This window comes from Mustela erminea, chromosome 8 (assembly GCF_009829155.1).
Source record: "Mustela erminea isolate mMusErm1 chromosome 8, mMusErm1.Pri, whole genome shotgun sequence".
NCBI lineage: Eukaryota > Metazoa > Chordata > Mammalia > Carnivora > Mustelidae > Mustela > Mustela erminea.
In genome coordinates this window covers 40,554,955-40,569,227 of record NC_045621.1, presented here as the reverse complement: position 1 = coordinate 40,569,227, position 14,273 = coordinate 40,554,955, and the positions used below count along the sequence as shown (strand labels likewise).

The window sequence follows — 14,273 nt, the reverse complement described above, 5'->3', positions numbered from 1 at the left end:
TTAGGAGGATCAGAATATTTGCTTCCATCACATGCCCTCAGTAGGCTGGTCCAGGCTGCCCTGGATGGAGTCTGACCCTCAGCCCGACCTCCTTGCTGAGTTTTTAATTCAACAGACCTAAGAACTCACTCATTTAAAAAACTCACTCATTTAAAAAACACTCTTTGTGTTTTCTAAAAAACACAATGACTTTCCATTTTGTTCTTTAGCCACACCAATTCACCTTATTTTTAGAGTAGCTAAAAAACAATCCTGAATCCAGTTTGGAAAGACTTGAGCAAGTAATGTTTTATGTCAAAGCACAGGAAATGACAACAAGAAATCTGTCAATGGAAGATTTTATTTATACACAGAACAACCTATTTACAACCCCAGATCGGGTATGTACACAGCAATACAGGAGGCATTTGCTTCCACGGCGGGCACTGTATAAATTAAGATCATAAATATGAGGGGTAAGCCCCACCCGAGGGCACAAAACCTCTTCTCCAAGACTCCCCAGGACTGACCCTTCCTCCCTCCATGCTGACAGGATTGGGGTCCCAGCGGGACCGCGCTCAGCCACAGCAGGAACATCGGGGCCTGGCAGAGAAGCGGGCCACGGAGGGCGACGTGGCCCCCACAGCAACGCAGCGCGATCCCCACATCGGCGCACTTCCACGCGACAAGCACATTGACTCCACTCACCTCTAACTTACTAGAATCAGAAAAATGGTTTCTATGTAAACAGTGTTGTTTTTATCACTGACAACACATTAATTTTAAACACCATGCTTGACCCAACCCTCAGGCTTCCCCGAGAGAGGGCCGGGAGGGCCTGGGGTGGCCTGCAGTTTCAGACCCATCCGCAGCTGCCACTCCCCCATTTGCCATGGGCGTGCTTGTCCCCGATCCCTACCAGAGGGGACAGCGCAGACCCCGTGCTGGCACCGCGGGCTCAGGTCCCCTCAGTCTCCTTTCTCAGCCTGTTCTACCTGGAAAACCAGCGATTCCCGGTGGCCAGATGACTCCTCTCTGCCTTCCACGTCCCAAACGGCCATCTGCTGGCACTGGACCTTAGGGTGGGGAAGGCCACAGACAGCTGCCCAGCCTACCTCCAAAGGCGCAGCAGAGCACCCTGCGGAGCACAGGCCTATTCACCCCAAACCCAATGCTGCCACTCTACTCTCGGGGACAGGAGCTGGCTGGGCACCCGGAAGGTCACCAGCAGGAGCATCCCCAAACCGGAGGTATGGGCCAGGTTGGCTCACGGAGGGGCCCACCAGGCACACCAGTAAAGGGGAGGCACAGGGGCCTGCAAAGCGAGTGCCAAGTAGAGGCTGTTTGGTGGTGAGCTCCCCAGGGTCCCCTCAAGGGTGACCAGACAGCACCTGCAGCCCAGTCCCCTCACATGGACGAGGGGTAAAGCGAGCTCCAGGAGATGGGGTGGCATGCCCCTTTGGAGCATGGAGCCCTAGCTAGCAGCCGGACACTGTCCCCTACCCGGGCCCGCAAGGGCTGGGGACGCAGGCTAGAGTGGCATGAGACAGAGCCGTCCACATGGTCAAACTGTCGGGACGCTGGCCTGGGACGAAGCCTGGTCTCCCCCAGGATAGGGAGAGACATCTTCCCAGCGCCCAGGAAGTGCTCTCTCCGCACACCACCATGCTTATACAAATATGTCCTCTGTGGAGAGACAAGAGAGGCTACGGCGTCTCGGGACAGACATCCCACGTCCCACACCAGCAGCTCAAGAGAGGGCACCAACCAGGACAAGGGACCAAAAGCAATGGGGAAGGGATCTGGCAGCCCAAGATCACAGCCACCCGTTTACTTGGCTTTAGGAGGGACGAGTTGCCTCCTCTCCAGGTCTAGTGACAACAGACGGGACTGGCAATGCAATCCTGCCACACTCAAGTGACAAGAGGCAGATCTTTGTGAAAGACCTCATCCATAAATGGGACATCAGCCGTGGGTGGCCTGGAAAGGGTGCTGTCAAGACCTGGGTGGCTGGTGGGCACAGAAAGAACTTTCCAGTGCAGGAGGCTGCCAGCTGGGTCAGTTTCTGCACGCCTGGGATATGCCACACGGTGTGCGATGATGAGGCTCACCGTGAGGAACCCACAGGACAATCCCGGGCAGCCCCAGGGCCCAGGAGGTCAGGCCCGGCCCAGGTCACAGGTCAGCAAGAGCAGAGGGGAGGTGGCGGTCCGCCCCACATAACGCCGGGTGGGACGAGGTGCTGTTTCAAGGTAGCTATGTTGGTGTGTTCGAGACCCCGGAGCAGTCACAGAACGGGCGTCTGCAAGGCTTCCTGTCTGGAGCAAAGGGAGTAGCACCATGAGAAGGGGCAGGCGCTGTGCCTGGCCTTAGTCGTGGGGGGTGCGGGGGACGCAGGCCGACAGGGCCAGGGCTAGGCCTCGGTGGCAGGAGTGCTCCGGCTCAGCTCCTTGATGCCACACAGGATCCTCTTCATGTGGCCCACCTTGGTCACACCGAGGTCCTGCAACGAGAGGACAGCACCCTGATGCCAGGAAGGGGGCTTGGCCCCCGCGGGCCTTCTACCTGGCTTTCTGAACGCAAGCGAAGGAGAAAAAATGAAGACAATGACACCAGACAGAGATGGCCCACGCGTGAAGAGTCGTGCAGATGCCCGCCACAGCCCCTCCCACAAGCCTCAGTCCCTGTTACCGTGCAGGACAGACCCAGGATGCTGGCCTGGCGGCAGGGATACAGTGACTCAACAAAGCTGCCGTCCAAGACGCCCCAGGGGTGGGTCACCCACTCAGGACATGGCTCCAGGAGCCCCGGGCTCAGGTTGGCCCATGCGAACCCCAGCCGCGAGCAGCCTGCCTCCGACCGCTGCACCCGCAGACCCCACACACCTCCCACACTCAGGACCCCTAGTAGCCTGTGTCCAGCAAGTCTGTCGGTCCCAGTTTTCCAACAGCTTCTGTTCGAGCCTCTGTGTCACATATTGGGAATTCTTACAATATTTCAGACATTTTTGCTATTACATTTGTTGCGGTCATTGGTGACCACTGATCGGACTCACTGAAAGTTCCAATAACAGTAGTTTTTAGCAACGAGTTTTTTCACTAAGACAGGCACACTTTTGAGACGTAACGCTGCTACACACCTGACAGATTGCATGTTCTACACGTGACTGTCCTGTGCACCCGGAAACCAAACAGTTCAGACTCGTTCCCTCACAGCATCTCTGTGGGGTGCCTGTGCGTCAGCTCCAAAGGGAGAGGGACCCCCGCGTGCTGGGGGCCACTGTCACACAGGGCTCTTCAGCTGACTCCTTAGCATAGAGCTGCGTCCCCCAACAGAGTTTATTTCTATGTGGGCTCCACCCCCAAGGTGGGGCTTAAGCCCATAACCCTGAGACCAAAAGTCACATGCTCTACTCACAGCCAGCCAGGTGCCCGCCCTCGACAGGATTTTTAATGTTAAAATAGTTCATTTGTCCAATTAGATTAAGAAAAGCAAAGATCTCCATCATGTCCGCTTTGGCTTTGTCTGGCTATGGGAGGTGGCGACATCACTGCCGGGGGGCAGAGGTGCTCTGCTGGCCACCGTCGCGCATCACCCCGAGACACGCACAAGAGAACCATGAGGAGAGCCCTGATGCTGGGGCGTGGCCAGGTCAGAGGGAGGGGACAGAGAAGGGAGTGCAGGGAAGCCCAGGGCGGGTTCCCAGGAGACAATGTGGAAGTACCTTGAGGTCCCTCCGCTCCAGGTGCAGGAGCTCAGAGCCCCGGATGTCGTGCCGCGTGAAGATGTCCTTATACTCACAGAGACTGAGGTGCTCCAGCCAGGCAGCAACCTCCTCTGTCCCCCAGAGGTGAACTGTCGGAGACGGAAAAGCACGAATGCAGTGAGTGCCCAGAGCCCAGCGCGAGGCAGGTGGCAGCCGGCACCTGAGACATCCCAGCAGCAGGCATCCCAAGATGCCCCAGAAGCCAGCACCCAGACAAGATGCCCCAGCAGTAGGTACCCCAGACACCCCAGCAGCTGGCACCCACATGCCCCCAACAGCTGGCACCCAAGACACCCAGCAGCCAGGCCCTGAGATGCCCCCAGCAGCTGGCTCCCGAGACCTCCAGCAGCAGGGACCCCACACACACCCCCAGCAGCCGGCACCCACCGCCCAGCCACAGGCACCACCCCAGAGCCTCGCAAAAAGCAGCAGGGAGCCACCCGCTCTCCAAGGGAAGGAGCTGCAGTCTGTTCCTGCCAGGTTGGCCATCAGCCTGGTCATTTCCCCCATGTCCCAGGAGGGACCAGACACCCCCAAAGAGGTAAATGCAATGTGACTGTGCCGCTGAAGCCAGCCTGCGCTCCTCTCTGGAGGGTCCCGTCACTTCTGGTCGACAGCAGGAAGGGAAACAGGCAGAGATTCATGTAGCCAGAGCCACCGTCATTAAAAGAAACCCAACTGCCGGACAAACATGCGAAGAAGAAAAATCAAAGGCAGTGACCACTACCCACAAATCCAAACTCGGGGCTTCTCGGCACCTGAGAGCACTGGAAACAGCCATGCTAAGAGCCCCAGTTTACGGACTCCCCCAAAAATGTCCTCGAGTGCCATTTTCTATTGACCTCCCCAGCTGCAAGCGCCAGTGGCCCAGGCTCCAGCATGGGGCCTGGACTCATGAGTTGTCGGCCGGGGACCAGCAGCCCCTCACAAGAGGAGGGCCCGGTGGGCCCTGCACAAGACTGAAGTGTGAGCTCTGTGTCTCTGAGTGTCCTATCACCTCTAGTGTCCCCCTCCCCCCTTGCACCCCTAATCCAGAGCAGGCACGCAGTGTGGTGTCAGTCACCGGAGTCCGCCCAGGGAGTGATCCCGGGCAGGAGCGACAACACAGGGGCAGCTCCCTAGACAAACACCGCGGCAATAGGGGTCGTGATCAGGGACCACGGGGAAGAACCAAAAGGCTGCAGAAAAAAGCAGAGACCACAATGGCCCCCACAGCCGGCATGGACAGCCAGAAGAACGGCAGGAGGGCGGGTACCCGGGGCTCCCAGGCTACTGCGAGCTTCTCTGTTCTTGCTGTTTTTCTCTTTCTTAAACTTCGTCACCAGGCGGAACTTGCCACTGCGGCTGCGTTTGGAAAGCTCCAGCATCACATTCTGTGGGGGAAGCAAGAGGCAGGGAGAGTCAGAGCTGAAGCAGCCAGGCAGGAGGCACACGTTGGGCAGGGGGGCTCAGTCCCCACCGTACCACTGTCCCCCTTGGTTTCTAGGCTCAAAGACTTACCTGTAACGCCTCTTAAAGGTGGTTTCACAGTGATCACACAGTGTCTAATACCACATTTGATTTCCTAATTTTATAACGTGTGTTTCTCATGTGATTGAAAAGCTTCATGAATATTACCCAAATACCAATACATTCTACAAAGATTATCCAGTAGGTCATAGCCGATCTTCAGAGCTGCACGGGCAGACAGGGACGAGTGGGATATAGTGTCTTTCTAAAAACAAAGCTTTTCTGGCATTTTTCGGTCTTTCCTTGGAACCTACTCCCCAAAGCAGCATCACTGAGGGACAGGAGCACTGGATCCCTGCCACCACCCTGCACAGTGCTGCCCAGGAAATGGGCAGAGAGGACACTGCCCCTTCCCAGCTGGTCTGACTATATTCACACAGAAGCAGGGCCACGGGCCTCTGCACACGATACATGGGCCTGGATTTACGTGTGTACACATCCTACCCCCGTATTCACAAATAAAGCAGAATTTCCTATGTCCCAGGAGCGCCTCTTCTTGCCCCTGAGGGCCTGGACTCTGCCCCAGGGCCCTCTCTACTGACGTCCCACACTGACCTGCATGGTCACATTTGGCAGCTTTAAGATACTTTCAGATCTGAAAGGGACACATGGTCCCACTGAAAAAAATGCCACAGGGATTTTCATTAGAATTGCACCAAATCGGGGGATGGGGGGAGAGTATGGGTCCTCACATCCAGGAACACGCTCTGTAGTGCCACCAACCCTCCGGGTGCCCCAAGAGCCCCTTCGTGGATTTCTGATAAGAGGCATTTCCGGCTTCAGGTTTTCTACTAGAAAAGAGACTTCTCACAATGGTATTTCTAACTGATGATCGCAGGGCTCAAGGAACTTAATTTACAAATTTCTCAACCATCCATCGAACAGCTGCTCCGTTAAAGACCATTAGCGCCTCGGCTCCCAGGCTCTTCTATGCTGGGACTGGTGGGCGCCCGCCTCACTCCTCAGCGCTCCCACAGAAGGGGCACCCGCAAGCAACCCAGAGCTGCTCTCCCCACAGCCCAAACAGAATCCTATGCCTGACTTTACAATTTCCTTTTTTTAAAATGCCTATGAGGATCACATTAATTTCTAACTTTTATTATTTTTTAAAAGATTTTATTTATTTATTTGTCAGAGAGACAGAACACAAGTGGGGGGAATGGCAGGCATAGGGAGAGGGAGAGCTAAGCAGAGAGCCTGATGCTGGGCTCAATCCCAGGACCCTGAGACCATGACCTGAGCTGAAGGCAGACACTTAACCAACTAAGCCACCCAGGCGCCCCTAACTTCTAACTTTTAATATGGGGATTTCATCCTGGGAGGCCAGCAGAAAGAGGCTATCAATGTATGACCTTGTCTCCCCACCTTGTAAATTAAGCAAATTCCAGACATCAAACTACTCTCACACACACACAAACGCTTCTGTATGCAACCCTAAAAGACAGGAATGCGCTCCTAGAGCATCTACCCACAGCACCATCACCACACTGACACCAGCACGAGCTCACGTACATCTAATAACATCAAATCTCCCCGCCTGTTCCAAAGGGTTACCCTCATGGCTGGTGTGTCTGAACCAGGACCCTCGTGAGGGCCACAAGTGACACTCAGCTGCTCTGGCTCTCAGGCTCCCCGGCTTCATCCTTCACCACAGAGAAACCAGCTGCCTGCCCAGTAAGACGGCCCGCCCCACCCCTTGCCCAAGAAGATTGGATCCAGATTCCTGCCTTTAGACAGGACGCTGTCGCCAGTGATGACACAGGCTTGCAACTGCCTCCCAACAGGTGAGGCCTGCCATCCTCTTTCTGGGGCCAGCAGCTTCTTTCACCACAGGTGCTGCCACCCATGGATGACCCACAGGAAACTGAGTGCTTCCTGGGTGGGGGCGGGGAGGGGGGATGCAAAATGGCCTTTCAGTCCCTCTGCACTTTCCACCTGGAATTTTTTTTTTTTTAAAGATTTTCTTTATTGGGGCGCCTGGGTGGCTCAGTGGGTTAAGCCTCTGCCTTCAGCTCAGGTCATGGTCTCGGGGTCCTGGGATCGAGCCCCGTATTGGGCTCTCTGCTCGGCAGGGAGCCTGCTTCCCCCCCTCCCCTCTGCCTGCCTCTCTGCCTACTTGTGATCTCTGTCAAATGGATAAAATAAAATCTTTAAAAAAAAAAAAAAAAGATTTTATTTATTTATTTGACAGAGATCGCAAGTAGTCAGAGAGGCAGGCAGAGAGAGAGGAGGAGGCAGGCTCCCCGCCGAGCAGAGAGCCCAATGCAGGGCATGATACCAAGGCCCAGGGATCTTGAACTGAGCCGAAGGCAGAGGCTTTTAACCCACTGAGCCACCCAGGTGCTCCCCACCCGGAATTCTTTTATAAAAAATTGCTTTCAATTTTGGGGCACCTGGGTGTCTCAGATGGTTAAGCATCTGCCTTTAGCTCAGATCATGATCTCTAGTCCTGGGATCAAGTCCCATGTTGGGCTCCCAGGTCAGTGGGGAGTCTGCTTCTCCCTCTGACTCTCTCACTGCTTGTGTGACTCTCTCTCTGTCTCTCTCAAATGAATGAACTAAATCTTAAAAAAAAAAAAAAAAAAAAGATTAAAAAAACAGTAATAAACTGGTTTTGCAGATCTACTGATAATACAGAATTCTGAAATCAGATATGCTAGTTTTTAAAGTAATGAACTATTTGAAAGTTGCCAAGATTTGCTTCTAATATGTGACTATACTTAACACTATTTAATCTATACACTTAAAAACAGCAGACATGGTAAATTTTGTGTGTTTCTTATCACAATTTAAAACACAAATTGCGCCAACGTCCATCTTTTCCTAGCTTTGATGCTGTTTCTTATATAGAGGAATTACATATTCCTTGACATTTTTCCTTCAGAGATAATTATTTTTTCAAGTTGTCCTGTAGCTATTCTTTTTAAAATGTCTTTAGGGATGCCTGGGTGGCTCAGTCAGTTAAGCATCTGCCTTTGGTTTAGGTCATGATTCTGGAGGCCCAGGATCGAGCCCCACATTAGCCCCATATCCCTGCTCAGCAGGGAGTCTGCTTCTCCCTCTGCCCCTCACCCTGCTCATGTTTTCTCTCTCTCTCAAATAAATAAAATCTTTTAAAAAATAATTTACAAATAAATGTCCTTAGATTTCAATTTGTATAGTTTAAATTTTTCCTGACATTTCAATGGTTTTAGCAAGATTTTTTAAATTAGCATTTCTTTGAAAATAATATACTTGATTTATCCTCTTATCTGTTGTTCCATGACCTTTATCACTTCGTACTGTCCAGACCTTCCTCGATTTGCCACAGAATGATTTAATTTCTTGTATTTTATAGTTAAACTCTGAATAACATTGAAGTCAGGAGTGCCACCCCCCACCCATGAAGTTGAAAATCTATGTATAACTTCTGACTCCCCAAAGAGCCTTACTAATACCATAAACAGTTAACACAAATTCTCTATGTATATCATATACCGTATTCTTTTAAAAAAGTAAGCTACAGGAAAGAAAATGTTAAGAAAATCCTAAGAAAAAATACATTTGCAGTACAGCACTACATTAATCAGAAAAAAACCTGTATAAGGGAACCCACGCAGTCCAAACTGTACTGTTCAAGAGTCAACTGTACTTCAAAGAACTAGCTCACAAACTTGCCAACTTTGTTTTTTGCTTTCAAAGAAGTCATTGTCCTGTTATTACACTAGTAGAATGTGGCACAATGCCTTCCAAGCTTCCACTTGCTCTCTCCCCTTGCATGGGTATAGCAGAGGTCCCAGAAGCTGGGAGCACTGAGCTGTGAAGCAGCCAGCAGAGAAAAGTGGAGAAGGCAGGAGTCCTGGACAGCCCAGAAGACCCCTAAGAGCACGTGTGGTTTTCCTTTCACTCCCGGGACAGCTGGCTGCAGTTTCTGGGCTGAGGTCCCATGGGATCAATGCTGGCAGTAACTCTGCCCTGGCCCCACCCTGCTCTGCCCCAGCTGGCTCCAGAGGTTTCTGGTTTTTCGACTAACCTGCCCATGCACCATCTGTACAACTTCCCACCTGTCACCTTGCACAGTCTCACCAGCCCACAGCTAGGAGCTCTAGAGACCAGGGCAACTACTGACATGGCTTGAAGGACTCATGAGGTCAGACATCCAGGAGGGACTTGCACTGGTTTGTTTCGGCAGTGGCTCTACATTTGATGCTACTTGTTTTGAAAATATTTTTAGCCTTAAAGCTCTGGAACCACAATTCCTGAAACAGACACTTTTAGTACTAACACCTGCAAGTCCCAAACAACCCAAGTTTACTGTGGTCATCCTGCAACCAGGCACCAGGCTGCGAGTCTCCCACTGCAGCAGCTGCTACACTGTCCATGGACTGAGAAACGTTCTAGCCCTCCCTCTGTCTTCAGAGGCAATCTGCATGCAGGAGGAATCTACCCACCCTGGGCAGGGCATGGGAGCCCACAGCCCACACCTGACAGCTGGCATTTCTACTTTGAGTTGGTGTCTGAGGTGTCCTGTGGCCCAGCACTGTGCTGCTCAAACCACTCCTGGAAAGGAACCAACTTTAATAATTTCCATTCCATAGTGGACTGATACTTTAGCAAAACACAGTAAAATAAATCACTAAAAAAATGAAACCAAGAAGGGACATCCAAAGTATAAGCCTCAATTTTTTATTATTTTCAACAGAAATAAAATTTTTCTGTTAATTGTTTAAAAGTTTCTAAACTCTTCCCTTAATTTCTATAATAACAAAGAGTTTTCCACTGTCAGTAGTGCTTATCTACAACATGATCCAATTCTGAAACTGTCCTATGGGCAAGAGGGAAAAAAAACAAAGTCCATCTTTACAGAATATAAAATTCTCTCAATGGAGAAACATAATACACACACATACATAATTTTGTCAATTTTCTTTTGTTTGCATGCTATGATAGTTTATTTCATTATTCATGGACTGGTAGTAATGGTTCACACCATAATTTGGTTTCTGTCACTTTCATTTCAGGAAGTCTTTCCTTCACAGATTCTATGTTAATTGAAATTAAAATTGGGGGATAGTCATTAAAAGAACAGAGAGCTTGCATTTCCAAAATACTAGAGAATTGTGTGGGAGAAAGGAGAGACTTACCAATCAAAAAGAAGAAATTTTAAAAAAGTAGAATACAAAGCACAAAATATGGCAAAATATACAGATAAATAGATCAGTAATCACAATGAATATAAATAGACTGAACTCCTCAGTTAAAATGCATGGTACCCAACTGGATAAAACCTCAATCTGACAACATGCTATTTATGAAAGAAATCCTCCAAATAAAACTTGAAAGTAAAAGTATGAAAATGAAAATACCAAACAAGTAAACTTAAAAAGAAGTTACTACAGAATTAGCGTATCTTTACATAAAAACAAAACCTAGCACCTAATAACATATCCTCAAAACACAGAAAGCAAAAATAAAACCACAAACGTAAATTGAGATCTCTACATTCATGATCAGAGTTCATGATCAGAGTAATTGATAGACCAAAAAGACAAAAATAAATCTTACAACTATAAAATTATATTTTACCAATATAAAGTGATGTTTTAATCATGTATTACAATTATATTTTTATATTAAAATTTACTTCAGTTTTTTTGTGTTTCCTTAAAATTGTTTTAATCTTCCTGTGTCATAAGTTTTTACTGAGGATGGAGAGAGAAAACTGGACTCCTGAGATTGGTATATGTTTAGGTTTCCTTTTTAACACAATCTTATAATAATTTGCTTTTAGGAGGGGAAGCTATGTCATTTTGTTATCTTACTTGTATGCTGTTAGCTACATTTTTACTAGTCCCTTCTTCTTTCTTTCTTTTTGTTTTCTTCTGTTTCTCTTTAAATTCTAGTTAGTTAACATATCGTGCAACATTGGTTTCAGGAGTAGAATTTAGTGATTCATCACTTACTACATATAACACCCAGGGCTCACTACAACTAGTGCCCTCCTTCATTCCTATCACCCATCTAGCTCATTACCTGCCCACCTCCCTCCATCATCTCTCAGTTTGTTCTCTGTAGTTAAAAGTCTGTTATGGTTTGCCTACCTCTTTTTTTTTTTAAGTCTCTTATTTTCTTTTATAGTGTAGATTATATATGTTGTTTTTGGTTCTGAAAAACTGATTTGGAAAAACATAAATCTTTTCAATTCTAATAGAAACTACCTTTAACTTTTTGTTTTTATTTGTTTTTTGTTTTTTAAGATTTTATTTATTTATTTGACACAGAGAGAGCAAGAGAAAGTCAGCAAGCACAAGCAGGGGGGATGGCAGGCATGGGAGAACCAGGCTTTCCACTGAGCAGGGAGCCTGATGAGGGGCTCAATCTCAGGACCCTGGGATCATAACCTGAGCCAAAGGCAGTCGCTTAACCAACCAAGCCACCCAGGAGCCCCTACCTTTAAGTTTTTAAAGATACTACTAACTTTGCATTTCCCTAATTATCAAAGTCAAGAACCCTTTTTTTAAACCTTCCACCTTACTGTGCCTTCATTCTTCTGTCCATGTCTTCTTCCCAGCCTCCCCACCTACTGTCCACTTCACAGGCTTTTGTAACTTAATCTGGAAATCCTGAGCTGTTACTGCTATATCTATTAAATATTCCATATATTATTATTTTAGTAATTTTTTCTTAAATGAAAATTTTGTATTTACAGCTAATAATTTAACTAAGTTTGAGGAGCTCAGCCAGTCCTTTTAAACCAAAATATCCTCACACTTTAAGTTACTGAGTTTTGCTGTTTCATTGGAAGGCCTCAGAGTCAGTTTTCCATGCAAGGTTGCATTTGTCAACAAATGCCTCCATTTTCAGGGAAGAACGGGATAGACTATTGTAGCCTTCCTCTCTACCTCACCTTACTGCTACCAACAGGTTCTAACAAACAAAACTGGCAGTGGGGTGCCAGATGTGTAATGTCTAACAGTTCTTTCTCTTGCAAGACTGTAGTACCCTACCCTAGGAAGAACTTTTCTCCTGGCCCACTTCTGTTCTACCACTGATAAAAAAGAAAATCCGCAGTACACCTTTAACAAGATCTGCCCACAAAACTGACTATCCAACAAAACAACTATCCAGAGTCTCCTGGACTCTTCCTACCTATTCACTGGCTGCAGGAGGCAAGCCAGGGTGCAACATGCCCAGGGTTCTATCTATCCTGGCAATAGGGAGTACACACGCTGAAGTTCTAAACACATGCAAAAAAAAAGTGTGACTGTCCCTGTCGACCAACTCTGTGTCCCTGTCGACAACAAACTCAAGAAGCTGCCATTTATCCAATGTGTCTTCTCACCAGGGACAAACAACGGGGCCAGCCTCCGCCTTCTATCTGAAGGCCAGCCCTGCCATTCTGTTTCTGATGGCAGTAAGTGCCCAGTCATCAAGGATTGTGCTCAGTACTAACTCCCAACTCCTTCCTACCTGCCAGGCTTTCCATACCTCTAACGTGTTTTAATAGAGAAGTCTTGAGAAGCCCTATCAGGGGCTGCAAGATGGACACCATCTTAACCTCAAAGCTACACAGATCACAGTAATTACAGGTACAGAAGGGAGAGCCACTGCACCCAGAGGCGCTGAAGCTGAAGGCCTGTGACCCACATACCTCTTCATCACCAGGTTCCACGGACTGGCACAGCCAGGGGGTGTCCGCCAGCTTCCTGAGCTGCTGGTCCATCTCTGTGAGAGCAGCTCCAAGCCGCTCTTTCTGAGGGGGGTCCAACTGCTGCTCCAGGCAGGAAGTAAAGACAAACAGAGCTGGTCATTAGCAGTGAGGAGCTGGGGCCACAGCAAAGCCCCCATGCAGGCACATAGTCTGCTCCAAGGAAAGTGATGGTTCTCGGACAGTTCTTATAAGAATTCCTAAGGAAACTAAATGAAACAGCACTGGCTAAGGGGCCAGATTCAGAACTTCCCCTTCTAAGAAGAATCGGGTGATGGAACTAAAACTCTCTTTTCATAAATACTGGGAAAAAACAAGCTTGTCTGAAAACTAAAATAGCAGCACTGACACTTGACCTACTTGGGTTTACCTTGGGAGCCCTATGTTAGAAAGAAGACAGGACCAGACCTGCGCCAGAGTGCAGGAAGTGCTATGAGGCAGCAAAGGAGCCATCACACTCAGAAGAGCAGATTACTGTGAAATGAACAATAGAAGACATGGAAACTAGACTTTTGGGGTGGTTCTAGATGTGTGATCTTCAGCAAGTCACTCTACCTCCTAGGCCTCCACATACTCATCTTTTTAAACAAGAATGTTGGCTAGGCCATCCCTCGGGTCTTCCCTATTTTAGCTTCTGCAATTCAGTGAAACCCAACCTACATGCTTCCCCAGGGCTGACTCTTCAGCCAGGTTGGCAGGGCCAAGTGAGGAATGGCAACAGCACAGCATTTCTGAGAACAGAGTCTGCCTCCCTGGTCACAGGCAGACGGCTCCACGCCTGCAGATTTCTAAGGCAGAATTCTGCATACAGCCACAAAGGTGGTTCTGTCCACAGGAGTCTAACATGCTAGCGATGATGTGGTTGAGCCATGGCCAGAGGGTTGGAGAACCAACCACATGGCCCGATCAGATGACCTCCAAGGCCCTTTCCCACACTGAGTCTAGAATTCGTAAGACCAGGAGCTCCAGGCTGAAACCTGCTGCCACCTGCACAGTGGGCACTAGTGCATGCCCAATGGGGAGCCAGCCCCTCGGCTTACCAGGGCCACCCTCCCAGCCAGGAGCAGTGCTGTCTCCCTGCACAGGGCTTGAATGTTGTTCACCATCTCCAGGACAAAGCCGCAGTTCAGTCCCTGAGAGGAATCAGAAGGACACCCATGTAGAAGGCCCATGGGCTACAGGACTCCAGAGGAGCAAAACCTGAGAAGCACAGGCACCTCTGTGGTTCTGGGCTTGCCATACACTCGGTCCATGGACTTGGAGCTGGCATTGACGGCGTGGGCAAGTTCCCGCTCCATGTCTTGATGGGACTGAGCGATCTCCCGGATACTA

At 49.2% G+C, this 14,273-nt stretch overlaps 1 protein-coding gene across 5 annotated transcripts in view; it reads right to left on the bottom strand.

The window, feature by feature from the left end:
* Nucleotides 1-321: 321 nt before the first annotated feature.
* DGKD (diacylglycerol kinase delta) overlaps nt 322-14,273 on the bottom strand; it is a 113,227-nt gene continuing 99,275 nt past the window's right edge. For 4 of the 5 annotated variants that reach the window (XM_032355211.1, XM_032355212.1, XM_032355215.1 and 1 more), the window contains 6 exons: nt 14,159-14,270; nt 13,982-14,074; nt 12,885-13,004; nt 5,001-5,118; nt 3,704-3,834; nt 322-2,482 (listed from right to left, as the gene is read on the bottom strand). In XM_032355211.1, coding sequence (XP_032211102.1) covers nt 2,393-2,482; nt 3,704-3,834; nt 5,001-5,118; nt 12,885-13,004; nt 13,982-14,074; nt 14,159-14,270 — 664 coding nt within the window. In that variant the 3' untranslated portion in view covers nt 322-2,392. The remainder of the gene's footprint in view (nt 2,483-3,703; nt 3,835-5,000; nt 5,119-12,884; nt 13,005-13,981; nt 14,075-14,158; nt 14,271-14,273) is intronic. The other variant, XM_032355213.1, reaches the window with a different exon arrangement.